Source organism: Strix uralensis, chromosome 1 (genome assembly GCF_047716275.1).
Source record: "Strix uralensis isolate ZFMK-TIS-50842 chromosome 1, bStrUra1, whole genome shotgun sequence".
NCBI lineage: Eukaryota > Metazoa > Chordata > Aves > Strigiformes > Strigidae > Strix > Strix uralensis.
In genome coordinates, this window is record NC_133972.1 from 109,484,030 (window position 1) to 109,510,981 (window position 26,952).

At 36.7% G+C, this 26,952-nt stretch overlaps 1 protein-coding gene across 9 annotated transcripts in view; it reads right to left on the reverse strand.

The window, feature by feature from the left end:
* ZNF236 (zinc finger protein 236) overlaps positions 1-26,952 on the reverse strand; it is a 96,393-nt gene that overhangs the window by 32,271 nt on the left and 37,170 nt on the right. For 7 of the 9 annotated variants that reach the window (XR_012629922.1, XM_074877022.1, XM_074877042.1 and 4 more), the window contains 12 exons: positions 20,551-20,754; positions 19,400-19,628; positions 17,445-17,717; positions 15,115-15,318; positions 11,796-11,940; positions 8,693-8,953; positions 8,198-8,448; positions 7,421-7,522; positions 2,264-2,415; positions 1,011-1,114; positions 764-915; positions 436-648 (listed from right to left, as the gene is read on the reverse strand). Coding sequence is in view for 8 of the 9 variants with exons in the window: in XM_074877022.1 (XP_074733123.1) it covers positions 436-648; positions 764-915; positions 1,011-1,114; positions 2,264-2,415; positions 7,421-7,522; positions 8,198-8,448; positions 8,693-8,953; positions 11,796-11,940; positions 15,115-15,318; positions 17,445-17,717; positions 19,400-19,628; positions 20,551-20,754 (2,290 nt within the window). In the remaining variant the exon portion in view is untranslated. The remainder of the gene's footprint in view (positions 1-435; positions 649-763; positions 916-1,010; positions 1,115-2,263; positions 2,416-7,420; positions 7,523-8,197; positions 8,449-8,692; positions 8,954-11,795; positions 11,941-15,114; positions 15,319-17,444; positions 17,718-19,399; positions 19,629-20,550; positions 20,755-26,952) is intronic. The other 2 variants (XM_074877031.1, XM_074877063.1) reach the window with 2 other exon arrangements.

A 26,952-nucleotide genomic window follows, 5' to 3' on the forward strand; every position in this document is an offset into this window, starting at 1 on the left:
CTGAAATTACAAAAATAGAAGGGTTTACTATTAAACATATAGCCACTACTTTATGTGCTTGGACTTAAATCTCTTTCAGAGGCCTAGCTACTCATGTCTGTACTTCTTTTAAATAAAGCTGGATTTATAATACTTATTTTTACAATAATTAAATATAGGTATAAGTAATTTAGGACAAAAAATGTTCTACTTCAGTGACACACTAAAATAACTATGTAACATACAATACCTTGAATACACTGGACAGACTCCTCGAAAATTGATTTCTTTAAACAATTCAGATAACAGAGCAATATCAGTGGCTCTGGACATTAGAGATTGTTCATGCTGGAAGGCTAATTTGTAACATTACTGTTATAGCATTCATGTAATCCACTGAAACATCTGTACTTATTATGTAGTAAGGACTGTAAGAGTAAAAATGAAATAATTTACCTCCCCCTCCTGTTTCTGTAGCTGCTGCTACAGCTGAGGAGACTGCCTGATGTTTTTTCATATGTTTTTTGCAGTGAACAGTTGTTCGAAAGCTTTCATCACAGAATGGGCACTTGTAAGGCTTCATGCTCATGTGAGTTGCCATGTGCCTGGTAAGGCTGCCATTAGTTGTGAAGGAGGTATTGCAAATGCTACAGCTGAATGCTTTAACTCCTTAAAGTAACAGAAACAAATAAGTAGCAAGCCATTTGTTTAAGTTTACTTATAGAGGACATTTACAAACCCCAAATGTGAGTTAAGCTAATATAGAGCTGGTATACTCTGTTACCTGTATGAGTCTTCTCATGTGACTTAAGAACTCCTGAGGAAACAAAGCCACGGCCACAGAGCTGGCATTTATAAGGTTTCTCACCAGTATGTGATCGTACATGTTGTTTCAAATGGCTGGATTTCTTAAAACCCTTGTTGCAATATTCACATCTATTAGAAGAAAATTGTTTTCATTAGTTGCATGTAATTACTAGCCATAAAAAGATTCAGGAAATTCTGTAACAGAACCTAAAAGCGTAACAAACCTATAAGAACGCCTGCTTTGATCTTCATTATCCTCAAGAAAATGAGACCGTTGGGTATGCAATTCAAGTTCCTGTGACGACTGATCTTGGATCAAGCGAGTAGTCTAGAAATCAAAGCCTCAAGTAAATTTCAATAAACAATACTGAAATAAAATCACACAAACAGGCAAGAAAAAATTACAGCATTTACAGTCAACACAAGTAATGAAATTTATGCTTTCAAAAATTTCTGACAAGAAATTAAGAGTGTAATATGATACCTCACTCTTTCATAGTGAGAAGGAAAGCAGCAAAATGTGCACCTACTGAATGGGAATACACAACGTGGTGCACTTACACCTCCCTGTGAATCTAGACAAAAACATGTCTAGAGTCTTGTAGATTTTCTGGTGTTTGAGGGGTTAAATTTAACACTAAAGCAACTATTTCAAACAGTATGAGCCCCACACTGACTAGCAAAATGCACAGCGGTGCTTGACAGACTTCACTACTTTTTGAACAGATTTTTCCTCTAAGCAAAAACCACCACAGAATAATCCTTGAGAATGACAGCATGTTTTAAGATCTGACGACAAGAAATCTCCAAAGCCCGTAGGATGAAATTATTCAAACTCTTCCAATCCTAAAACCCACCTCAGTTCTCTGAGTGACATTTGCCCCTTGCAAACAAGCATGAAGGGACACTAATTCATGCAGGTCATTATGGTAGACACATTACTACAGATGGTCTTCATGCTAAGTACTGGTACCGTCACAAAAAGTTACATTTAAACTGTTGGCAATTAAGCTCTTTTACAAATTTAACCAGATGAGAACCACAAAAGCACATCATACATTGCAACATGCAAGCTCCATGAATGATCACTACACATTTGTAATGTTATTTTTATTGCTTGATCAGATCTGTATCCATAGAAATTAAAAAATTAGGACAGAATATAGTGCGATAATGTATAATTATTTTATAACATTACGTATTTCCCTTCGTTTGAGACTTACAATCCAACCTTATAGCACAATATTATTTTTTAAGCCTAGAGCATCAAAATGTACAATTTTTTTTCTTCCCCAGAAACATGTAGCCAGATCACTTATCCTCCCCCTGCCCTTTTATTTTCCAGTTGTTAAACACAAACACGCAAAAAAAAAATGAAACTTTTCTGACTTACCAGTCTACCTAATCACCAATAAAATAGTTCAAAGAAACTCAGCACTGAACAGAATAATTATCTCTGCCTTCTAGCAGTACTTACTACGTTAATAGTGTCTGTACTTGGAACCTGAAGAAGGGCTGGTGGATGGTAACTTGTTGAAAGAGCCTGAGATTCAAGTGTGCTTGAATCCTGCAGCTGCTGTACAGCTGGAAATTGAGTCTGTTGATTGTAGCTGTCATTCACTGTAAAACCTGCCGAAAATTGAACAGTCACAAACCTGGAAAATACACTGAATTGGACTTTGAATAACACCACACTATTTTGAAGACTATCTTCAAAAGAGATTAAGTAGTATTACCATATAGTAATACTCATTTTATACTCTTCACTGTTGAAAGTCAAAATACACAAATGTTTCTGGCATCTATGTAACATGCATAATAGGGTTACTTACCATTAGCTGGAATTCTATTGGAAAATCTCCTCCACAGAAAAACACTGTTTGAAGTTTCTTCAGGGTGCCACAATTACCTTAGAGCCATTGAAATTTTGAATTTCTTGTATGTAAGCATGCATGTGTCAAACAGGTTGACCCATCTCCCTTTATCCACGTTGGTACCACGCTCCCTTAACTACACTGGAAGCCGATCACAAGGATGCAAAGCTCAGTGGGGAGGATGGCGGGTGAGTGGAGGAGATGACCCAATAGGAGAACTCCAGTTTCTGATAAAGTAACCCCATTTTCTCCTACTTTGGATCTCCTCCACATATTCCCACTCTTTAGATAATAGTAAAGTAGAGCCTCTCAAAGGCAAACTGCAAAGTAAAAAATAAACATATTTTTATTCACATTTCCAGTATAAAGACCTGTAATTTGTATTCAGTTTTGTTCTTCTGAAATATCAGATCTTAATCACCTCCTTTTCTAAATGAATGAATGAAATGATAGTATCAATGATTCAGAGCCAGGGAAGTATAGCTCATTGCAGGGTTTTTTAATGCTATTAGAGATGTCCTTCTATCAACCCCTCTAAGCCCTAATACTTCTACCAGGAAAAAAAAAAAAAAAAAAAAATCAATGTTATGTGGAAAAAAATGAAACCACAAGTATCAGTAATTAAGGTAAGGGCAGCAATTTTACTATTTCTGTGCAGTTTGCCTTTAGTGGACAAAAAGGGTGAAGATTATGAAAACAGGGTAGAAACAAACCCACATCAGATGATCACAGCATCAAAGGCCAAAAAGCAATGCTTAAAGAATGTCTTGAATTACAGTACATCAAAAACTGGGATGTGTTAAGTTTAAGCAGAAATTTTCCCAAAAGACACTTTTCACAGCAGAAGAATACTGTTATCCATATAGGAAAAAAAACCCTACTTGTATGCTATTGCTTACAGCACAGAATGAAAACTAACAAATGCAAACAAATCTTGAAAGCTTCATTAGTCAGGTTGTAACTTATCACCAAACCTAATGCTGCAACTTGTATATTATTTTCTCTCCTAGAACTACCAAGATTACAAGGAAAAAAGATTCAACAACTTGAACTTGCACCTCAATTACTCTTAGTGAAATGACAAAAAAGTAGCCTGAAGAACAGCAATGCAAAGCTTTATGGTGATAAGAGGGCTGCTAATTTCTATTTTCAAATACATTTTAAAAGCACCTTTATGGAAAAATGGTATTCCCACTACACTTGATGAGAACACAAAAAACCAAGCCTCAAGAAACTGAAGCAAAAGTGATGTCACTTCCATGCCCCACATTAAAAAAAAAAAAAGGACATGACTAACATGACTATTAAATGTACAAAGAAACAGCTATCTAAAAGAACTGAACCTTTTTTTAATCGGAAACTAATTTTTACTAGCTAAGAACAGAAAAAGAAATTACTGTACCATGACCTATTTCACTTTACAGTGTTTTAATAAAAACAATTATCGACATCCTGAAAAATTTCCCAGGATCATGCAACAAAATGCTCAGGAAGAACAGTTCTGAATTTAGAGATATTTTGGGACAAACTGAAGAAAGAAATACAACTTCTGAAAGCAGTTCTGGAGTAAATGTAAACCAATGCCATAACAAGAATATACATAATGCAACTCCATTTTGCTCAATACCTAGTATGAAGGTCAATTTCTACTAAAAATTTTAGAAAGATCTGACAATTTTGAGCATGCTAAAGGCATTTGCTACCACCATACTATTTCTACAGAACAGCATTAAAAAAAACCCCACAACATCAAACACCAAAAACCAGACATTCAGTCTGAGAAAGAGACAGAAATAAATTTCAGAACCTTCATTTTCTGCTCATTTTCATCATTATATATTGTTTCTCACAAGCTTCTGCTTAATCTTCAAAGAACAGAGAGCATCTTAAGCTCTGTATAATAAGGGGAATCTCTTACTACTTACTACTCTTAACTTGGAATTAGGTTTTGTGTTATTTCAGTACAAGTAATCATTTGCATTGCTTGTTTTTGCTTGGTTTTAGGACATAACTCAACCTATTCTCTTCTACCTTAACAAAACATACTGAAAAAAATAGAGGACTCTGGAAATCAGTTTACTAGTGGAAAGATGTGTCTGACACATGAGAATGAGAAAACAACAGTATGGTAGTTCATAGCAAATACAGTATTTTAGCTTAGTAAAAACTTGAAGTCTTTACTGACAGATCATTTGAATTCTAACATTACAAACACATCTACATGCACATGTGCATCTCAGTGGGGGTCGGTGCCTAGCAATTAAATGTTCTGCAGGTTTGCTTCCTAGGTAACTTTTGGAACCAGCTGAACAGTACTGACTAGAATCAATGTGTAAATAGGTACTGAAAGAAGTGGAATTCCAAGTCCTGAGAATTCTTAGGAAAGCAAAACAGCAGTCTGGTAGCAAGGCCACATTTGCATGGGCTACAGAGTAACAGTATTTGGACTTTTAGTTTTTCAAGATCACTCTCCTATCACCACTAATTGAATTATTAACATTCAACCATGCTTACAGAAAGACTTTAAAGAAGAAAAGGTGACATAATCTATATGAAATCACATTTCATGACAGATGATATTCAATAACCCAAAGACATTTTCTGATAAAAGATCCATTCAGTTGTTCTGACCTCCCTAAAAAGTCTTCAAATGAAGACGCCTGAATATGTAAACTACAAAGAACACTGAAGTCCTTTTTCTCAGTCTTCAAATCTAGCTCAGATGAGTAACAGATTACGATACAGCAGTACCCTCGTAAGATCTGCACTTCTTTACACGTCTGAACATATCAAGAAGAAAATCTATCTGAACAAACCAGAAATTCTGTGGAAGTATTACAAACCAACCTGAAAGAATAAACAAAGTTCTGACAAGGTCTGTGAAGACCTAGAGATCAGCCTCATCTGTCTGAAATGCAAAGATTTCCTTTTTTTCTTAAAAAAAGGAAAAAGAAAAATCAAAAACCTATCGAAGATTTTTTTAAAACTCCTACGTTGTTTTATTAATAAACACTGAGCCAAAATATTTTAACATGATTACAGTCTATGAATATCAAGGATAAAAAAGACATAGTGTTTTAACCTTGAATCTTTTGCCTAGCTGATAGGAAAAAGAAATTAGGAGCATGAAGCACAGATGCAGACATAGGGAGAGGGTCGACCAATTTAACGCATGCATCCGCGCAAATGCTTACCTACCTGAAATTCAAAAATTTTGAAGGGCTCCAGGATCTTCAAGGAAACTTCAAAGAGTTGGGAATCTGTGGATGAGATTCCAAGTAGAATAGGAGACATCTTATACAAATGAGACTTTAAAAAAGCCACACTACAGAAGTTCTGATTCTCTGTACCAATTCTATAATGTACCGATGATCAGCCTAGATTTCTGATGATGAAAGAATTGTTTTGTGAGATCTAGAAGAGTCTCCCTCCTTCCCAAGAAATCACTCAGCATTCAGTATTTATTTAATGGAGAAGATACACATACATAGAAATGGAAGTCTAAATAAGACAACAAAACAAGGTTTACTATTGGATTTTCAAATTCAAAGGAGCTGTAAAAATCCAAACAAAAACCACCACCACTCTTGAGAGTAACACAGAGTGAAAGGTTGCACTTTTTTTCTGTAGTCTCTTTTCATTCATTTGGAAAACTGTAAGAGGTAACCAATGAAAATAATCCACAGGGTTTTAACAGAATCAGCTTCAAACTTGTTTAATAAAGGCGGAGACTTTAGGTTTTTTTCTCAGTTACATAGAAAGCAGCACAACCTAGAGAATTAAAATCGGCAACAAATTATACTATTTCTTCACAGTGTCATGCAACTTAGCACAGTCAATTACGTTTTTACAAAAGGCACTATACAATTAAACAGGGAATGAAATTAAGAACAGAGGAGTTTAAGCATATTGAATACCAATTACTGGTTACCAGTTATATAAATATGAAGCTATTTGCTGAAGTCAGAAACAAGGAGGAAGAGATCAGCTGGTCAGCCAGTGAGGTCCACTTCCCAACCAAAACATATGAAAACCCCTTGAACATACACGCCTTCCCTGCCTGCCCCCTCCCCCCCCCCCCCCCCCCCAAAAAAAAAAACCCCTCTCAAAATAACAAAACTACTAGCTTCATATCAAGCAACAAATTCTAGCAGTGAAAAGCAAAGGAACACTTCATTCTCTGCAGGCTACATAAGCCTTACACATATTTCTCAGTATTTTGTATGGGGCAGGGGGGGTTGTCCAATTGTTTACAGTCTCTTAATTTGTTACTTGCATAGCTTTATAAAATACAAAAGGAAACTGCTGTGGTTAGGTGAACATATGATTTTTACGTGATTATATTTTGCATTGTCTTTTTTTCATAATGAATCCCAACAGCTACTCAGTCAAATTTTAGACCATGATTCTGATCATCTCAGGTTATGAGCACGTATATTTAAGGGGAAAGTTGTATAAACTGCCTACTGCCACAGCAATTTCAAACACAATCAAGGAAAGAATATGAAATGCCTGACTGTAAACTCCATACTGTCATGACTAAACATTGGCTCATAAAAGCACGATCCATTTATATTTAAGTATTGAAAATATTCTACCAAATATAGTTTCAAAATAGTAATTTAAGAAAAAGTTTTTGCAAGTTCTCTGCATTGCAGTTACTTTGATTGTGGATGCCCACTTTTGAAATGCTTTATGATAGCTATGTTGTAAAACCAGATTTATAAAAATGACTTTAAAAACCTTTATTTATTACTAACCTTGTGATAAGCCCTGTTGATCAAATGGCTGCTGTGTTATAGCTTGTTGTTCAAATTGAGTGATGTTTTCCTGTAAAGCATGCTGAGATGTCACAAATCTATCTGAAATGGGGAAATGAAGAGGGGAAAAAAAAAAAAAAAAAAAAATCAGAAGATGTAATTAACTGGATAATTCAGTTATTCCTAAAAACCTACATTTTATACTCATCTGAATTTTTACTGCATTAAATAAAAAATTATGACCTGAATAGGTATTCAAATCTTTGCTTATTGTAGGCTTTATTTAATTTCTCTGCAGTACTTGCTAACTCATTACATCATGAAAAAAGCAAATAAGCAAAACCAAAATACTTTGTTCCACTATTATTAATAGAATAAGTACATGAAATATTTTGTATTCTCCCACCTCGAAACACAGGTATTACTTCTCAAGTAGACTATTTACCAGTGCTTTTTATTAATAACAGAAGTGACATGGTAAAGTTTTGTATGCATAGTATTATTTTTCTGAATGTTGGTTTAGTAGTTTTGTTTAATACAACTAAATGGTGCAAACCTTAATCAATCTTTTTATATTTTTAACAGTAAACCTAAACACCAATGAATGAAATAAACTGTACAATATACTTTAAGGAGTTATCTTTTACTCTATGCATTTTTCTAGCTGTTTACTTGCATTGTCTTGAAACCCAAATCACTGAAATTTGTGAAGAAAAAGTTATTTGAGAACTTGTAAACTTACCTCATTATTAAGCTTACCATATTTCAAATACTCACCCTCATCTTGCTCTAAAGGTTGATCAGTCAATTGTTGTTCTAGTGCTGTTTCTTCTGTGCCTACTACTGGCTGCTGGTCTAATTCTAAAATAGCCTGCTGATCTGTTGCAACAGCTTCTGACTGCTGTAGCTCATCACTTTCAATCTCCACTTGCATCTGTGTAGAAACATGAATGCTCTGCTGATCTACTGTAGAATCATCTATTGAAGCAGACTGCTGATGCTGCTGAAGTTGCTGTGCAAGTTCATATCTGCAAAGAAAGGTAAGAAGGTCTTTCTATGGCTTCAGTTAGTTATCCTAACTATTTACATAAATTTTTATAATACACCATAATTTACTATACCTTCAGAGCTATCCAAGTGTTTGCTACCCATAAACAAACACTCTTATTCAATTATTAGTATTTGCTACAGAGCAAAGATGCCTTTCCAAGTATCTTTAAGGAAGGGCTACTGAAATACATTGAAGGATTCATATAAAAATTGTAAACATACCTGTGAGTCTTCATGTGTTTTTTACAGTTTAGTGATGTTTTGAATGTTTTTTGACAATATGGACACATATATGGCCGAAGGTCATTATGGATCCCCATATGTCGCCTGAGGCTACCACCAGTAGTGAAGGCCCCGTTGCATATAAGACACTTAAAAGCTTTCAATCCAGTGTGTGTTCTAATATGTGCTTTCAGAACTCCAGCTGACACAAAACCTCTTCCACACTGAGAGCACTTAAATGGCTTTTCACCAGTATGTGACCTTTTTAAGAGAAAGCAGAAGTTAAATCTACTTTAACAGCCTGATTTACAAAGTTATTAAAAGACTGTATTTTAAAATGAGCAAAATAAACCCAATTAAGGCGACTGCTGTATGGATGGAAGAGGCCTCAGTTAAGAAAATCCAGACATTAAAGCTTTAATAAATTATAAACAACCTGCATGTCAACAGTGGCAGGGCTAGAAGCAATACTGTCTGACAGTTTTAATTATGTTCTACAGTCCCATCAAACCAACATTTGGGTTGAATTTTTCCATGCCAGATAATATACTAGTTCTTCAGACTAGTATATTATCATTCACATGTATTTTCCTCAATTAAGCTAAAACAAAAGTTTGGAGAAAAATATACAGTCCTCCTCATATTATATAGTACTACTATGTTTAATAACAAAATTTTGGGGAAAAGAACTGTGTCCATCCTGAATACCCCCTGAACAAGGCACAGTACAACCAGTCTTTCAGGCTAGTTGAAAACAATATTCAAGTGGGGAAACTCTCTCACCTATGCTACCAACATGTTCCCCTCACTATATATCTTTCCTTTCAGAAGTGTTAGAGGAGATATAAAGCAGACTGAAGGACAGGTTAGGAAATAGAGAGGAGTGAAATGAGAATTTTAAGGGTTATGACTGTAGCATCCCTGGAGCAAGAGCTAGGAGGAAGGCAATGTGAATGCTAGGAAATGGAACATAAAGGAAGCAGGATTTAATAAAATTGCAAAAAGGTAAGGATGGCTTATGATTACAGTAACCTTAGAAGCCTATGACCACCACATCAGATTCCATAATAAAGAAGTGTGACTGAGATCAAGATTACTGTTTTGCTACCAATATACATCTATGGAAATCAGCACTAGGGTATCCCAACCTTTGCTTGGTGTGCCTGGGAGAATCTGACATACTATTCAGTCACTGCTCTACCGAAAATACCCCTACTACAAGCTTTGAAAGAGAGAAACAAGCTTTCTAAGCAATGATCAACATCATTCCATGAAGACAGACTGACCACACAAGTGTGAAGTCTAGTAGTTTAGGTATAGCAATGCCAACTTATGAAGAACAAACATGGAAAAAGGGAAAAGTTTCCAATTCCTCTACAAAACCCCTAACAAAGGCTAGCTTCACTCAGCACTCTGTTGCAAAGATCAATCAGAAAAAGCACAGTGGCAAGTGATTGGTACCTCCATCACATCTTTATATTTTCAGTATAGGAGAAGAAAAATAAAGATGCACTAAGTAACAAGGATTTTAAAGATGGTTTATCCTGAGCTGGAGTACGTGTATACCAAGCAGCAGAATGAATTCAAGCACAGCTATCTGAAGAACAGAATTTTCAAACACAAAATGTATTCTGACAAGAAAAAAAATAACTGTATTCAGTGCATGTAAACCAATTGTTTACCTAAGAAGCTGTTCATGTTCTGTGTACTAAACACTTTCAATTTCCATGCGAAGAATTCTGACAAAACTGTGAAACAAAAATTAACTAGGCCAATCAGTCAAGTGCATTTCTCTAAAACAAATGAAAGATGAAAAACTATGAATCTGAATAAAACTGTAAACTACATAAATGCTTCAGTAAAATATGCATAAATTTAGCTTATATTTAGGCTAAATAAGGCCATCTTTAGGCAGATAAGGCCCTCTTTAGTGGCAACTAACTTTTTAATGGTAACTATTGACAGTTACACTCTAAGAAAATAAAGAGACAACTGTGAAACACAATTAAAATCAACTATTACAATGAAGGTGGCAATGATGCAAACCAGCAACATTTACTAATTTAAAATTATTTTGATTTAAATCAATCCAGCTTGAGTCTACAAATGACAGTGAGAAATCTAGGTAGGATATTACAAAAGGAAAAGATGTGATATTGCAAGGCTTCCTCCCCTCCCATTAAGACAGCATAGAGAAACCAAGAACTGTTTCAAGCCAGTTTGAGAACCTACCAATACTGAACTTGATTTCTCAGGAGAACGTGAGGAACTCACCATGATTTGAACTAGAGAAAGCAAGAAAACGGTAGAGCTTACATTGCAGGAACAAGCAGATTGCCACTTGCTCGTATGGAATCTTTCCTTAGATTCCAGTGAGCACCTTTGGTGGGTTTTTTCACATTTTGTCCTCCAGTTATTCATAGTTTATAAATCAGGGAGTAGTGTTTGATAACTTGACTAAATGTCAAAGCTCACTGCCTATAAAACTGCAACCCAATCTGACTTTGAAGCTACTCTTTCTTTTGAAAACAAGATTGGATTAGTTACCTCCAGTGGTTCCCCTCCCCCTCCAACGTAAATTTTTCTGTGACTCCATGACCTCGTGGATGTAACAAACACCCACTATATGGAACTTGAACTGAACTTTGATAAACAAAATGATCCCCAAGAACATTTACTCAATTACAATGTAAGCCTAAATTCTTTTAGGTTTAGTACACAGAAAAGAACACACAGAATAAAAAGCTTGTTTCCTTCGGAAAAAACAGGAGTTGCATACAAAGCAGATGATCTGGAGTATGTAATTACAAAATTACAACAAGAATTCCCATGCAACATTTGCTATTTATATACATAGTTTAGGAAAAAAGAGTCCAAGAGTTAATAAGCCAAACTGCACACTAAAAACAACCACTTGTACTGCTAGGACTGCACATACATATGAATTAGTCTAAAGCCTCCTCCAACTTTACCAGCAAAAACCGATTACCACTGGTTCACTATTTAAGAGACGGTAAATAAAATTTCTTCAGTGAATACTATATAAATTTCATGCTTTTCTGTAAATTTGTTATTACATACATTTCCTTTGTATTTATTTTACCTGATGTGTTGTTTAAGATGACAAGATTTTTTATAGGCTCGATGGCAATAAAAACATTTGTATGGTCTGTCTCCATCATTCACAAAATTATTGTTAAAATAATTTTGGAAGAACTGGCTATTCCTTGGGATTGGCTGGATAAGACCTGCACACATAAACACACACACACAAAAAGGAAAAATTAATTGGTAAAGTTATTCCAAAGTTACAGCAGTCTGAAGAGCTAGTATTTGAAAAGAAAAAGGGACTAAACTCTTAGAATACAAGAATATAAAGAAAACGAGCATGTTTTCAGCACTTATTTAAAATTATGCATGCATCTATTTAGCATTATACATATTACATTACACATGCTATCTGTTTTAGTGATAGCTCTTTTTTATCCGTAAGTCCACCTCATTATATTAAGCCTGAAATATGTCCAAAATAAGCATTAACTTTAAAAAAAGTTGGCAGTTATGAATTCACTGCTAATCAAATAATATTTTGCTCTTCCAACCTCCACCTTAACCAAATGACATTTATTCAGTGTAGCGCAGATACACAGTGTAACTTGACAAATATGTAATATGCATTTTGTGAAAAGTATAAAACACCACGATATATATCTGCCCTTAGTTAAAAGGATAAAAAAGTCCATTAAATATTGTTGTATTGGCACATCATCTACTTTGGTTAATCGGTCAGTTTTGCTAATTCTCTGGGAACCTCCAAAAATGTATTGGGAAAAAAACAAACCCAAAACCTCAGACCAACTTATTTAAATAAATGCTCTTTATATACTGGTCCCTGAAGTCAGTCAAGTATCATTTTGGAAAATCAGTTAAAAGTTCCTGCTACTAAATGTCCAACTGCTGATGCAAGAGTATGCTGTCTCAGAAGCAGCCAATAGAAGGGTGTGACAAAATGAGAACAGTAGCAGACTTCTCAAGTAAAAAAAACTCATCATCATTCACACATCGGTGTGAACTCAAAAGTGCTCATCACAATACTAACACACAAGGTTGAGGGAGTGGTGCAAAGTTTCAACAAATATGCAAAAGACTCCTTTATGGTCCTAAATATTCACCACAAAAGCCTTTTATGCCGTCTTTTCCTTCTTCAGACTGCTTCATCTAGCATGCTTATGTTTCATATTCAGAAAGGAAAGCCTGAAGGGTTTCTGCTGACTTCCAAATGTAATTGAAAAGGGCAGAAGACAAGGAGAGGGAATCCTCTCAATTTTGAGAAGAGATGGCAACAATGAAAAAAGAAGTTTATCTGTCTCAGAAAAATTTTTTTATATATATATATGTTATACATACATATATTTATAAATACATATATGCCAAAACTTCCTCCACCTTCCCCAACTAACTCAGTTGGTCTCGAAAATATTTTTTCTTAAAAAAACCCAAAAAACATGCCCCCCCCAAAATAAAAACCCAAGCCAAACAAAAAGACCCCAAACCAAACCCAAACAAAGAACCCACCAAAACCAAAACCACAACCCTACTTTCTAAATTCCTTCTGGCATTCTTCTGTGATGATAATTAGTAGCAGTGTACAGGAGATGACAAAAGTCTTCCAAATCAGAGAAGGAACTCCGTATGACAAATATTTACTCTCAGTTATTTTTGATCATATAAAAGCAGAATAATTTGGTTAATTCTTAGAAAGAATGATAGCTGACTAACTTGTGAGCATATTCCAGGTTACAATGGTTCTGGTCTGCAGAAGCACTGCAGAAATTCCTGTTCAACTTGGATAAATGAAACATTTCTCCAAACTGTTGGAACAGTTAAAGGTGGCTCTACACTGTATATAGCAAGTCAGCAAAACAGTTCTCAGTAGGAACATTCTATAAAAACATATTTCTTCTCCCACTAGTTCCACCTTTGCAACCACCGTACACACTAGAAAAATTACAGTATTTTTCTTCATTTTCTAGTCAATAAACACCAACAACTAATGCAATAAAATGAAACAAACATTGTAACAGGTAGAGAACAATTTGAGAACTTTTTTTTATAGACTTTTAGAATACTTTAGATTTTATTAAAAAGCAAAATATATATAAACTTTTTTTTTCATCAAAGGTGCCACTCAAAAATTAACACTAGTACAGAGCAACAATACTAGCTCCTTGACATCTCTAAAAGAAATAAGATTTTTTTCTGGCAACGGTGGAAACATGTCAATGGGTTGAAAAAACATGATATCTTCTAGACAAATGGTGGGAATTCTTATTTTTACATTGAATATTCCAGTATCAGCAGAGTTCACATGTTATCAATACATGTAGGAAACCACTTTTATAGTCTTTCGTCTTTGTTAATATTAACTTTTTTCCAAAAATGGGAATTTCACTGCACAGATCTTAATTGTATTGAATTACCTTTTTCTTTAAAATCGGGAAATAGGACTGTACCTGTTTCCAGGGTTCACTCAAGAAAGAAATATTGTGTGATCTGAATATCTAAAGCCGTCAGCAAAGTTTTTTTGCTACTCTGAATATTTAAGTTTCTTATACCTGATGCCAAAATAACCATTACTCTTGCATACAGTAATTCTTGGAAGCAGTGAAAGCAAAAGGATTTTTAGAGACTGATAAAGATTTTAGGCTAAAGATATTACCAGTATAATATTCTACTATACAAAGATGACTACACAACAGACAAGGCACGGGTTAGCAGACTAGTAAGTCAAATAACAATGGAGAGTAAAAGCCTTGCCCACTACATTGACCTCTACGTGACAACCATATATATCGTCTTGATAGTGCTGTACTACAACTTACCTTCTTCCAAAAAGTGGTTTTATGTAATGTTGTAACAATTATTCTACAATAGAATTAAAATAACTGTATAAATTTTCTATAGTACATTCCAGAATTATTCTGCCCTTTTTTGAAATATTACCACTAATTCAGCTGAGGTCACAATTGTAACCAATATACTAAAATCATGTAACACACCAACTCATTAATATATGTAATCTGAATAAACATGATCATCTTAAGAAGAATCTAGGTCATGAACTCTTTTCTACACCAACAGGCTAACAATAGTTAAACTCCTAACCTAATGTAAAAATGCACACACTTTCTTCTGGTAAGGATTATACAATTTCTCTGTAAATAAAAAAAGACTCTTCTTATTAATTCTAGCGCAAGCAAACTATAAAATATGACACTTTTCTGAAGCCTGATTATTTGATTACTTATTTCAAAGTGCATCTTTCTGAGTAGGCTATGAATGTGTTTGCTTTATTAAACTGTGACCTCTGTTTTCCAGTGAAATCCAAATTTCAAGAGAGCACAGATTTACTCGCTCTTTACCTAAATCAGTTATGAGTATGGGCTCTTGTAAAGGAATGTCTGGTACTGGAACACTTGTCTTTCCTACTCGAACTTTTGCAGGTTTACGTTGATGCCGCAGCTTTCTTAGTTCAGTATGTTTAAAGTGTGAAGCAATGTGAGTTTTCCGGTGGCCCGATGTTCTAAACTTTTTGTCACAGTGAGGACAAGCAAAAGGTCTAACACCTGCAAAAGATTTAAAATAATATTAGTTTGTAATTTTATTTCCACAGCCCTGGAAATGTAGCTTTTGAATAGATTCTCTTTTCTGTATTTTCTTTTTTGTCTATATCTGCTTATTTTGAAAATAGATTTTCAAAACAGATCCATAAAATCCAATCAAACGTAAATATGAAATTGCTGAACTACTAACTGGTTGTAACACATCACTTTAAGCAAGCTCATCATCAGGAAAATGGATGATGAAAAAGTGACAGCAATTTTCAAAGGGTTCCAGAAGCTATCCTAAGAGCTGCAGATAGCAGGTCAAATGTTCTTCCAAAACAAACTGTTAAAAAACTGTGAGAAAAAAGAATCAGCAAACACACAGACAAATGATATATAATAGGATAAAACAGAGGAACAGTGATGTGACAAAGTTTAAAGAAATTCTAGATCGGTCTCTGAAAACGTCAACACTGTTTGATGGCAGTCAAAAAAGCATGCCAATAGGAATTATTAAAGAGAGACTTTTGCAATGCAAAATCCAGTAGAAATCTCTCCTTCGAAAGGACGCTGGAGAACCTAGTAAGTTACAGAGACAGGTGAAGCTGATGAACTTTCAGCTTTTGTTCAAGGGGAAATCCTGGACTTAGAAGGCTAGGAAACATGACTGTGTATTATGAAGAAAGCTCTGTAAAATCACAGGTGGAACAAATGAACAAGAATAAGAATGAACCATTCTTCACAACACAGTAACTAAAACATTACCTGAGACTACTGAGCAGAATATTTAAAGCAACAGAAAGTACTTCACTCAACATGCAGTTCAACATTTGAATTCATTATATTAGGTTGTTCTAGTAGTAAGTTCACATGGTTTCAAATTCAATTAGCTAAGTTCTTGGGAACAAAAATCCACACAGTGCTGCTTAGTGCAGAGGTACAGCCTGCTTCATAAAACCCTCAACCCAAAAATTAGTGGAAGCTAGTTGTACGCTGCTAAGAAGCATCACTGTAGGCTTCCCCTTTTCCACACACTGACATCAGAGACAGAATACGAGGTTAGATGAACTTCTAACCTGACCCAGTAAGCCTAACCTGCTAGACAGAGCAAGCAGCAAACACCTCTGACAGGAAAAATAAGCATGCCAAATGATGGCTAACTACTCACAAACACTGGACTGCCTATTTTTCAAGCCACCTAGTGCTTTTGCCACTTTCAGTGAGTTTGACTTCGTAAATAAAATAAGGGTGACTTTAAAGTAACAGAAAAAATACTGGTTTACAACTTTAAAAATAACAGAGTGAAAAACTTTCTGCAGACAAATCCAACATTGATATTTCATGGATTAAAGGCATCTGACTATAAAACATATTGAACACCAAATACACATGCCAGTGAAAGATACTTTTGCAGAATGTAAATACATAAACAGGAGTGAAAGGGAAGAGCAGCACGTTTATGAGCTTATTTTACTGAAAACTTATTTACCTGCAAGAGCAAAGAAAGAAAACTGGAAAACAACCAGGTAGTCCACCAAGAGTGGAGAATTCATTTTCCTCTATGCAGAGGACAGAAGTTCAGGCACAGAAAAATGGGTATTGAAGACATCATATATGATGTAAACAAGGACCATATGAACAGAGGAGTTTTAGGGTATGCAGTGTGAGATACTGAAAACACATGTACTGGTGAAAACACCAAGCAACACCTTATTGTTTAAGATAAAATGGGAAGTAACCAAATTGTCCTGAGTGATACAGTGAAATTATCAAAAAGTGGGGGGAAGGGAAGATGCAGAATCAATACGAAAGATGACTGGGGAAAAGTAAAATCAGAACTCAAATCCTAACAGTATGACTCTTTAGAAAGCACAATTAAATACACTCACAACAGCAATATTAAAAAGGAGTAATAGCTGACTCATCATCGGAAATCTAAATGTCCATGACTTTTCTAAGAGCCCAAAGTTTCAAAGCCATGAAACACTAGAAAGTTCATCATGTAAGACCCTAAAACTGGTTCAATTCTCTGACAGGTATCAATGACATGATGGACATCTCTACAGTTTAAGCACTTCACATTGTCCTTTTTCATTTAAAGTTTCACCCACATCATGGAAAATACAAGAGTAATTTTGAGGCCTTACCTGTATGTAGACGAATGTGAACTTTTAAACTCCCTGAGGTGGAAAAGCATTTCATACAAAATTGGCACTTGAAAGCTTTAATGCCAGTATGTGTTTTTATGTGTGCTGTGAGAGTACTCTTAACGGCAAAGGCGCGGAAACACTGGGGACACTTGAACGGCTTCTCATGAGTATGAATGCGAATGTGGCGCACTAGATCACTTGGTTTTTTAAATTCTTTAGAGCAATATGGACAAACATGCCACCTTATTCCATTTTCTTCACGTATAGAACCTAAAATAAGGAACATCAAAATGAATGATGAATGTGTTTGAAACATTTTAACAGTTCTTCAAAAATTCCACTACACTGATACCGTTATTCAAAGCAATCAAAACATTTTTTGAAATAGATGCGATTACAACAAACTTTGTAGACAATTCACTTCCCTAGCAGATACATTCTACTTCACAAAAATAGTGATGGGCTGGAATGATTAAAACAAAACCCAAGAGACTCCTATTGAAATTCAAACATTTTTATGCTACTGAAAAGGAAGAAGATAAAAAGAAGACAAAAGCCAAGAAATGTCTGACTTCACAACATAGAAAGAATGTAGTCTGTATACCACTTAGAAATACAGAATGTAGTTGTAATGCAATATAATATACCAGTTAACTTATAAGTACCATATTGAACACAAAATTATCCAACAATTAATATAACTCCTCAACCATAACCACACCAAATTATTTTAAGTACTAAAAACTTACCTAATTGGAAGTGATACTTTATATGGCCCTCTCTTCTACAAACTCAGACTTAAATTACATTTTATGAAATTTTAAAGGAGCAAAATTTCATAGTCCTTCTGAAAGATTTACAATTCAAGGCTACTTTTTCACAAAATTTGTTTTATGATCCAACCTTAAGCTCTGTCCTAAAGCAACAGCATACCTTTTCTCAACAAAATTGACAAAAGCACATTCTAAACCCTATCAAGGCTTTTTATTCATACATGTTGTTCAATGTCAGATGGTCACTCATTTAAATCAGTTCACATAAGTGGTTTTTTCTGTAAACCATGTCCATACACTGAGGTTATGTTATTTTATCAAAAAATAAAGGAGGTTGTGTTCGACTGTACAGCAGTGACCTTTTATTTTTATTTGCAGTCAGAGTTAGAGAGTTGTTACTGTTACACACCAGGAACAAAACATTTATTATTCCCAGAGGAACAAGTTAATGTTGATTTTTAGCACAGTTATGCTGGACAAGATGAGTTTTTGACTTTGGATCAATTTCTGTATTCCTTGCAAGGAAAAAAAGCAATGTATCTATGAAGCTATTATGGACAGAGCTCAATGACTGCTTACGATAGAGCTGTCTCCACCAGGCCAGTCATTAAAGTATGATGGCTATACTTGGAACAAATCACTTCTAGCAACCTTAAAGCTTGAGTAACTTTAAAGTAGCATTTAAGCACACACACAATGCCACCATCATCCTTCCCTACATGGTCTAGATCAGTGAAGATCTGCATGAGGCAGCAGCACTGCACTTCTGCCTCTGCAAGGCCTCATTTCCAAAGAGGAAGAGTAGAGCTTGCAAGAACCCTCTGCTCCAGGTCACACCATGAAATCCCAATCCTCCTCAGAGAAGGATGATGGGAAAAAGAGGGAAAAATATTTATATTTTTTCTTTTTTGTGCTCCTCCAAAAACTCCACCGATCTACATCTAGAAGATTTAACAGTGTAACTTCACTTAACGCCATCCTGACACATTTTGGTATGAGTATAACAAAAATTATAAATGCTACATCATAACATGTATACATACTGTGTTTTAGATAAAAGTAGATGAAGATAGTAACTGATCCACAATGTTTTGGAAAATCCCTTTATAAAGCCATCAACACACCCACAAATACTGCAGTCCTTACAGCACAAAAAGTAACAAGCAGTGGCAACATTACCAGGTAAAAACGGTGATTTTTTCTTAATAACCTTTTTTTCTTTTTTATCCAGTTTATCTGTACTCTCTTGCTCCTTATTTTGTTCTGCATTATTAGAGTCAGCCTGATGATTTGAGAGAGTCTGGACATCTGGGTTCTGATCCTGGGCCCCAGGAGTCTTAGCCTGGCTGCAGTCAGTAGAATGCGCAGAGACGGGAATCGAAGACAACCCACTATTCTCTAAAGCTTGCTAAAAGGGAACAAAAAACTTCTAGATTAAGAAGGAAACATTCCACAGTTGCTCCAACTTTTCTCAAGAACTACTTTGAAGATACAATGCAAATATAATTAAAGGAATTAAATGTCTCATCCTCCCAGAATTTCAGCTGGATTGCAAACTTGCAAAAACATTCTCACACTACACTGACTTCTGATTGTCTGTGAGATTTTAAATTGGATTTCCTGCACTAATACATGTGCCAACAACTGCCTTTTCAAAAAGTGCCAATTGTTTCTACAGAATCAAGCATTTGCCAGGAATACATAGCTATCTCTTATGCCTACTACATGAGAGCATAGTTCCCCATAAAAGAACAAATTTGAAGCCCACAGGCTTGTGGAGAAGCCATAGATGATTTAAAGAAAAAGGAAAAATGATAACCAAAGGCATCTCTTCTGTTACATAGCATCTCCTACTGTCAGTATCAAGGACAGAATAATGGGTTAGACAAAACATTGGTCTGACCCAGGAAGGAATTTTCTTTGCACCAATAGGAAGTATTCGAATAGCTCTTATTAATTAGAATGTCATCATGTTTTAAGCACAGCATAATTTAAGGACGTGCCACTAGCTGCTTCTATGCAACAGGAAAAAAAAAGCCAAAGGAATCAATAAAATGTCCCATGTATGGGTGTGTGCACTTAAAACTTCCTTCTAGGTCATGTGATCAGTATCTATAACATTGCTTCTGTAAAATTATATAAAATGCTATCTTGATGTGTTCCACAGTTCCACACTCATTCAGTAGACCTTTACAATTCTTTCTTGACTGATAAATCGTTTAGAAATGCAGAAGGAATGCTATCATTGAAAATACTGAGAACAATTTTACTAAAATAAAAACAAGAAAGAACCACTGAAACGTAAAGCTGTTGTCACCCATAGCTCTTACCTGCAAAATATCTCTGTTGATTCCCACTGCAATGTTGAGTTGTTGACCAGGTTGTTGAGGCTGGTTATTTTCTACAGGACCTGGTTCTGATAACTCAAGGAGCTGCTGGATGACATCAGTTACAGCCTGCTGACCCTGATGAGCAGTAGCTGAAGACACCTGGTTTTCTGTCTGTTGAAGAAGTGGAGACCGAAAATGTGTGGCCTGAAATATACAGCGGTACATTTGTAAAGGAAGATGAAAAGTATATATGAACCGATCTGGTCGGCTCCCTTATCTGAAATGTCTGTTAACTGTCCACTACAAGGATGTCCACCTGTATAAGACAGAAGGATTATACAGAGCTGTCATTCAAGGTCTTCTCACTCCACTAAAGAATTGCTTCTGTATATCCCTTTCCTGAAGTTCTTCCAAGTTGCATAACTGTAAACTTACAGCTTGAATTAAGTTTATCGTAACTACTAAACCTTCAACCAGTTTACAAAACACAGGGATCAATTACTGAATTCCACATGTAAAGGCCACATCAAAAGCAATTCCAAAACAAACAGCACTGACATGGTTGTCTTTTTAAAGGTCACATTTAACTAAAGCAAGTCCTTTGGAAAAATAACCTTCTGTTAGTTGAGATTATTTTGTATGAAAACATTTTGTGTTGTTACATCAAAGCCTTTCGGAACAGTCAAACTACTTTTTCCCCTTCATCTTTCAATCTTCTAAATCTCTTAGCTTTAGAAGAAGCTCTTTATACTCTAAAAATTTAAATACACATGGAGCTGTGTCAAAATACTGAAAAATCTTAAAGTCTAAAAATCAAATTTCTTAATCTTTGATTTGATAATTGTATCTTAGGCAACCTTAGTAACAAATACAAAGAAAAAAGTGATAAAAAGCCTTGGTATTTCTTTTAAAAATCAGAAATAAAGACTCCTTCTGTTCTCCTTTATTTATAAAGTTCTCTTTGTTATAACAAATAGACTCCATAAGTATACCATTACTGAAACAACTGCTTTAAATCATTTATTTTACTGCAGAAAAGAGAAATATATATTTATATAATGGCTAGCCCCATAATTCTGTTTCTTAGAACACACTGGATATTTGCTTCTAGTATTCACTCATGTTCTCTAAAAATAATCACTTGCAGATGCACACACACACATATATATACACACATATATGCGAAACGCTATCTTCTTTCAGATGATTTTTAACAAAGAATAATCTTAGGCTTCACGTGTGTAGTATTTCTTCCAATCTGAAAACTCTCGATATTTTCTTCATACTGACACATTACACTGGACAGTTAAAACGACACTGTCGCCAGATTTAAGGATGGTTACAAAGAAATATATTAAGAAAAATTAGCTCGACTCGAGTTATATCCTGTGAATTTGATGAAGAGACAATATGAAACAAACCCTTATCTCATTTCTCTTGCATGCATGCAAGAACAGCACTTGCTGTTTTGCTGATTTAACCATTATTACTTCATCGTTTTTCTCATCAACAGTGGGACAGATGGAAAGACTCAATCTCTTCAGATTCCAATTTAGCAAAAGTGCTATAAACATTTCAATATGTATTTTACAAAATAAAAGATGCTATATGCCATTATCATTGCAGTAAACAGGAACTGAAGCAAACCGTTTCGCTAAAGAGTATAATAGCTCTTTATGGATGGAGACCATTCATTTTCTTAAAACAGAATGCAGAGAAGCGCTTTAGTAGCCTATAAAATTCTTCCAGGCTTTAGCAAGAGAAAAAAAATTTGTTACTGACGGAACTGCTCAACATCACCTTTGACGCGAAAATTACAGTACTACATGTAACTAGCCAGTGTGTTCACGTATTATACAGCAGTTTATATACAGTCTCGTGGAGGTCATCTTTTCTGAAAAATAATATATACATATGCACGCATATAAAGTTTGTTACCATTAAGATATCCTTATTATAAAAAGTTTCAGAGGTGTCTCTGTAGGTCTCACTTCAAAACCAGATTTTAAAAATAGCATAGAGAACAAAGTGTTTTATTACTACTTCATAATTCCACATTTGTTCAATTATAATAGTGGACCTTGTGATCACCCTTAGTCTGTCTGATCTGCTGCGTAATACAGACCGTGTGACTGCTCTGAGTGAATTACTCCTTCAAGTAAAGTAACTGTACAGAAATTATAGCAGTTCTTTAAGTCAATTCATTTATTGTGGTAACTTTTTCTGTTGCTATCCAACTTCAACAACTCTTCCTACAGTAAATTATCCACACTAAAATTCCATACATCATTTCAAAGTGTGAATTTGTCTAGCTGCAACCCTCAAAACTTTTTTTCTCTTCTCTATTAAAGAGGTTACAGATTTTTCCCTTGTCTTCAAAACAGCAGATCAAGTCATCCTTAAATATTTTATCTGATGGGCAAAATATATAATAAACCTTGAATGTCTTCAACAATAAAATACATCTTATCATACTTTAAGAATTCTACTGGCTCTGATTCCTCCTGTATCTTTGAATACAGTTCATGAATACTGAACACTATAAACAGACAACCAATAAACACAGTAATTCCCAGAATGAAATACAGAGGACATACAAGCTCTTGATTTCTATGTGAAGTTTCTTCTCTAAATAAAAAGACCAAAACTAATCTTTCCAGGCAAGGAAAACCTAACTTTTAGCTGATATATCAATTATTACCTCTTCCATCCCTATTTATAAGGGGAATTTAAAATCCTTGAAAACTCCTATCGTGTGAATATGGCTTACTTTTGCTATATGTGATTTTATTCTTGGCCATGTCAGAACATACGTTGCTTGGTGCACCCAGCTCACCAAGAAATTCAGATCACTCTGTATCAGTGATTTGTCCTCTTCATCAATTATCTCAATCTTTGTATCATCTTGATCAGTGATGATATTATATTTTCTTCCAGGTCACTGATAAAATGTTAAGTAACATAGGGTCAAGAATGAATTTCCAGGGGACTCCATCAGAAACACAATAACAATGGTGATTCCTTGTGAATCTCTTTTACAAGTTCTCTCAGAAAGTTTAACAAAATCATTAATGACACCTCACATTAATTCCAGTATGTCATTCTATTTGAAAATACAAAAACATATCCCTGCTTTTTATTACCTCTTCCTACCTTAATGAAGATTCATTAAGGATGCAATTAGCTCTACTTACCAAAAAAGCAAACGTTAAATAAAAGTACCTATACATTTTCTTAAAACCATGTGTGATACATGGTGCAGTCCCATGGAGGAATCTGAGCATATATCCTAGTTCAGCAAATGGACAACAATGCACATAAACAAGCAGGCTGTGCATCTGCAGGCACGGAAACAAGCACGTAGTACATCAATGGAGGAGTATCTGAAAACATGTAACAAAACTGCTGCTGATTCACCTTAGCATTGAGGTCTGTCTGTATTAATTCTGAGGTGATGCCACACATTCCTTTCCCACAAGATTCCCATACATGTTACAGTATATAGTTACTACAGTAAAAATAGAAGGTACCTTAGCAAGTGGAAGAATTGAGGTTTCTGCTCTAACTGCTAAACTAGAAAGTCAGGCTTCTCAATGCTTGGTTTCCTAGATCCACCACATGTAAGCTGAAGTTAACTTTGTAAAGGTTCACACTTAAAACTGCTTAGTGGCCCAGCAGTTACCAAGACTTTCTCTGGAGAAGAAACAGTTTTGAAGACGCTAAGACTAAGGATGAAACCGGAGCAGTTCTCTCACTTGCTAGGCAAGAGTACCAGGCAATTCTAGGAAGAGGGGGCAATGGGATCCATTGCTCCCAACTGACACTTCTCACTGGGGGAAAGCCTGGTACTTTGCATCACAGAATCATAGAATGATTTGGGTTGTAAGCGACCTTAAAGATCATCTAGTTCCAACGCCCCTGCCATTGGCAGGGACACCTTCCACTAGACCAGGCTGCTCAAAGCCCCGTCCAACCTGGCCTTGAACACTTCCAGGGAGGGGGCAGCCACAGTCTCTCTGGACAACCTGTTCCAGTGTCTCACCACCCGCACAGGAAAGAATTTCTTTCTTATGTCTAATCTAAATCTACCCTCTTTCAGTTTAAAACCATTACCCCTTGTCCTATCATTAACTCCCTCATAAAGAGTCCCTCCCCACCTTTCCTGTAGGCCCCCTTTAAGTACTGGAAGGCCACTATAAGGTCTTCCCAGAGCCTTCTCTTCTCCAGGCTGAACAACCCCAACTCTCTCAACCTGTCCTCATAAGGAAGGTGCTCCAGTCCCCTCATCATCTTCATGGCCTCCTCAGGACCCGCTCAAGCAGGTCCGTGTCTTTCTTAAGCTGGGGGCCCCAGAGCTGGACACAGCACTGCAGGTGGGGTCTCACGAGAGCAGCGTAGAGGGGGAGAATCACCTCCCTCGACCTGCTGGCCACACTTCTCTTGATGCAGCCCAGGATACAGTTGGCTTTCTGGGCTGAGTGCACATTGCTGGCTCATAGTCAGTTTTCATCCACTACTACTCCCAAGTCCTTCTCCGTGGGGCTGCTCTTAATCCACTCACCCAGCCTGGATTTGGGATTGCCCTGACCCATGTGCAGGGCCTTGCCCTTGGCCTTGTTGAACTTCATGAGGTTTGCACAGGCCCACCTCTCAAGTCTGTCCAGGTCCCTCCAGATGGCATCCCTTCCCTCCAGCATGTCGACTGCACCACACAGCTTGGTGGTGTTCCCAGACTTGCTGAGGGTGCACTCAATCCCACTGTGCATGTCGCCAACAAAGATGTTAAACAGCACTGCTCCCAACACCGACCCCTAAGGAACGCCACTCGTCAGTGCTCTCCACCTGGACATCAAGCTGTTGACCACAACTCTTTGAGTGTGACCACCCAGTCAATTCCTTATCCACCAAGTGGTCCATCTGTCAAATCCATGTCATGTGGGACAGTGTCAAATGCTTTGCACAAGTCCACACAGATGACGTCAGTCGCTCTTCCCTTATCCACCAACTCTGTAACCCCGTCGTAGAAGGCCACCAAATTCATCAGGCACAATTTGCCTTTAGTGAAGCCATGCTGGCTGTCATTGATCACCTCCTTGTTTTCCATGTGCTCTAGCACAGTTTCCAAGAGCATCCGCTCCATGATCTTGCCAGGCACAAAGGTGAAACTAACTGGCCCGTAGTTCCCCAGGTCTTCCCTTTTTAAGAAAAGAGGGTTATGTTTCCCCTTTTCCAGTCAGCAGGAACTTCACTGGATGGCCACAGTTTCTCAAATATGATGGATAATGGCTTAGCCACTTCATCCACCAGTTCCCTCAGGGCACACCCATGCATCTCATCAGGTCCCATGGACTTGCGCACCTTCAGGTTCCTTAGATGGTCTTGAACCTGATCTTCTCCTATGGTGGAGAGTTCTTCATTCTCCCAGGCCCTGGCTTTGCCTTCTGCATCTTGGGTGATGTGGCAGGAGCACAAGTCGTTGAGTACCTCAGTCTTACCATATCCTGGGTAACCAGGTCTCCTGTTTCCTTCCAGAGAGGGTCTGCATTTTCACTAGTTTTCCTTTTATCACCCATGTACCTATAAAAGCTTTTCTTGTTGCCCTTGACATCCCTGGCCAGAATTAATTCTGTCACGGCTTTGGCCTTCCTAACCTGATCCCTGGCTGCTCAGACCATTTCTCTGTATCCCTCCCAAACTACCTGTCCCTGCTTCCACCCTCTGTAGGCTTCCTTTTTGTGTTTGGGCTGGTCCAGGAGCTCCTTGTTCAGCCATGCAGGCCTCCTGGAGTTCCTTACCTGACTTCCTCTTTGTTGGGATGCATCTCTCCTGAGCTTGGATGAGGTGACCCTTGAATATTAACCCACTTTCTTGGGCCCCTCTTCCCTTCAGGACTTTATCCCATTCTACTCTGCCAAGCAGATCCCTGAAGAGGTCGAAGTCTGCTCGCCTGAAAATCAGGGTAGCGAGCTTTCTGTGCATCCTCCTCACTGCCCTAAGGATCTTGAACTCCACTATTTCATGGTCACTGCAAGCAAGGTTGCCCTTGAGCTTCACACTCCCCACCAGTCCCTCCTTGTTGGTGAGAACAAGGTCCAGCATAGCACCTCTCCTCATGGCTGCTCTATCACTTGGAGGGGGAAGTTATCATCAATGCATTCCAGGAACCTCCTGGATTGCTTATGTGCTGCAGTGTTGTCCCTCCAACAGATATCAGGGTGGTTGAAGTCCCCCATGAGGACCAGGGCTTGTGAACATGAGGCTGGTCCTATTTGTCCATAGAGGGCCTTATCTGCTTCCTGGTCAGGTGGCCTGTAGCAGACCCCCACTATAACATCTCCTGTCCCTGCCCTCCCTTTAATCCTGACCCATAAGCTCTTGGTCAGCTCCTCATCCATCCCCAGG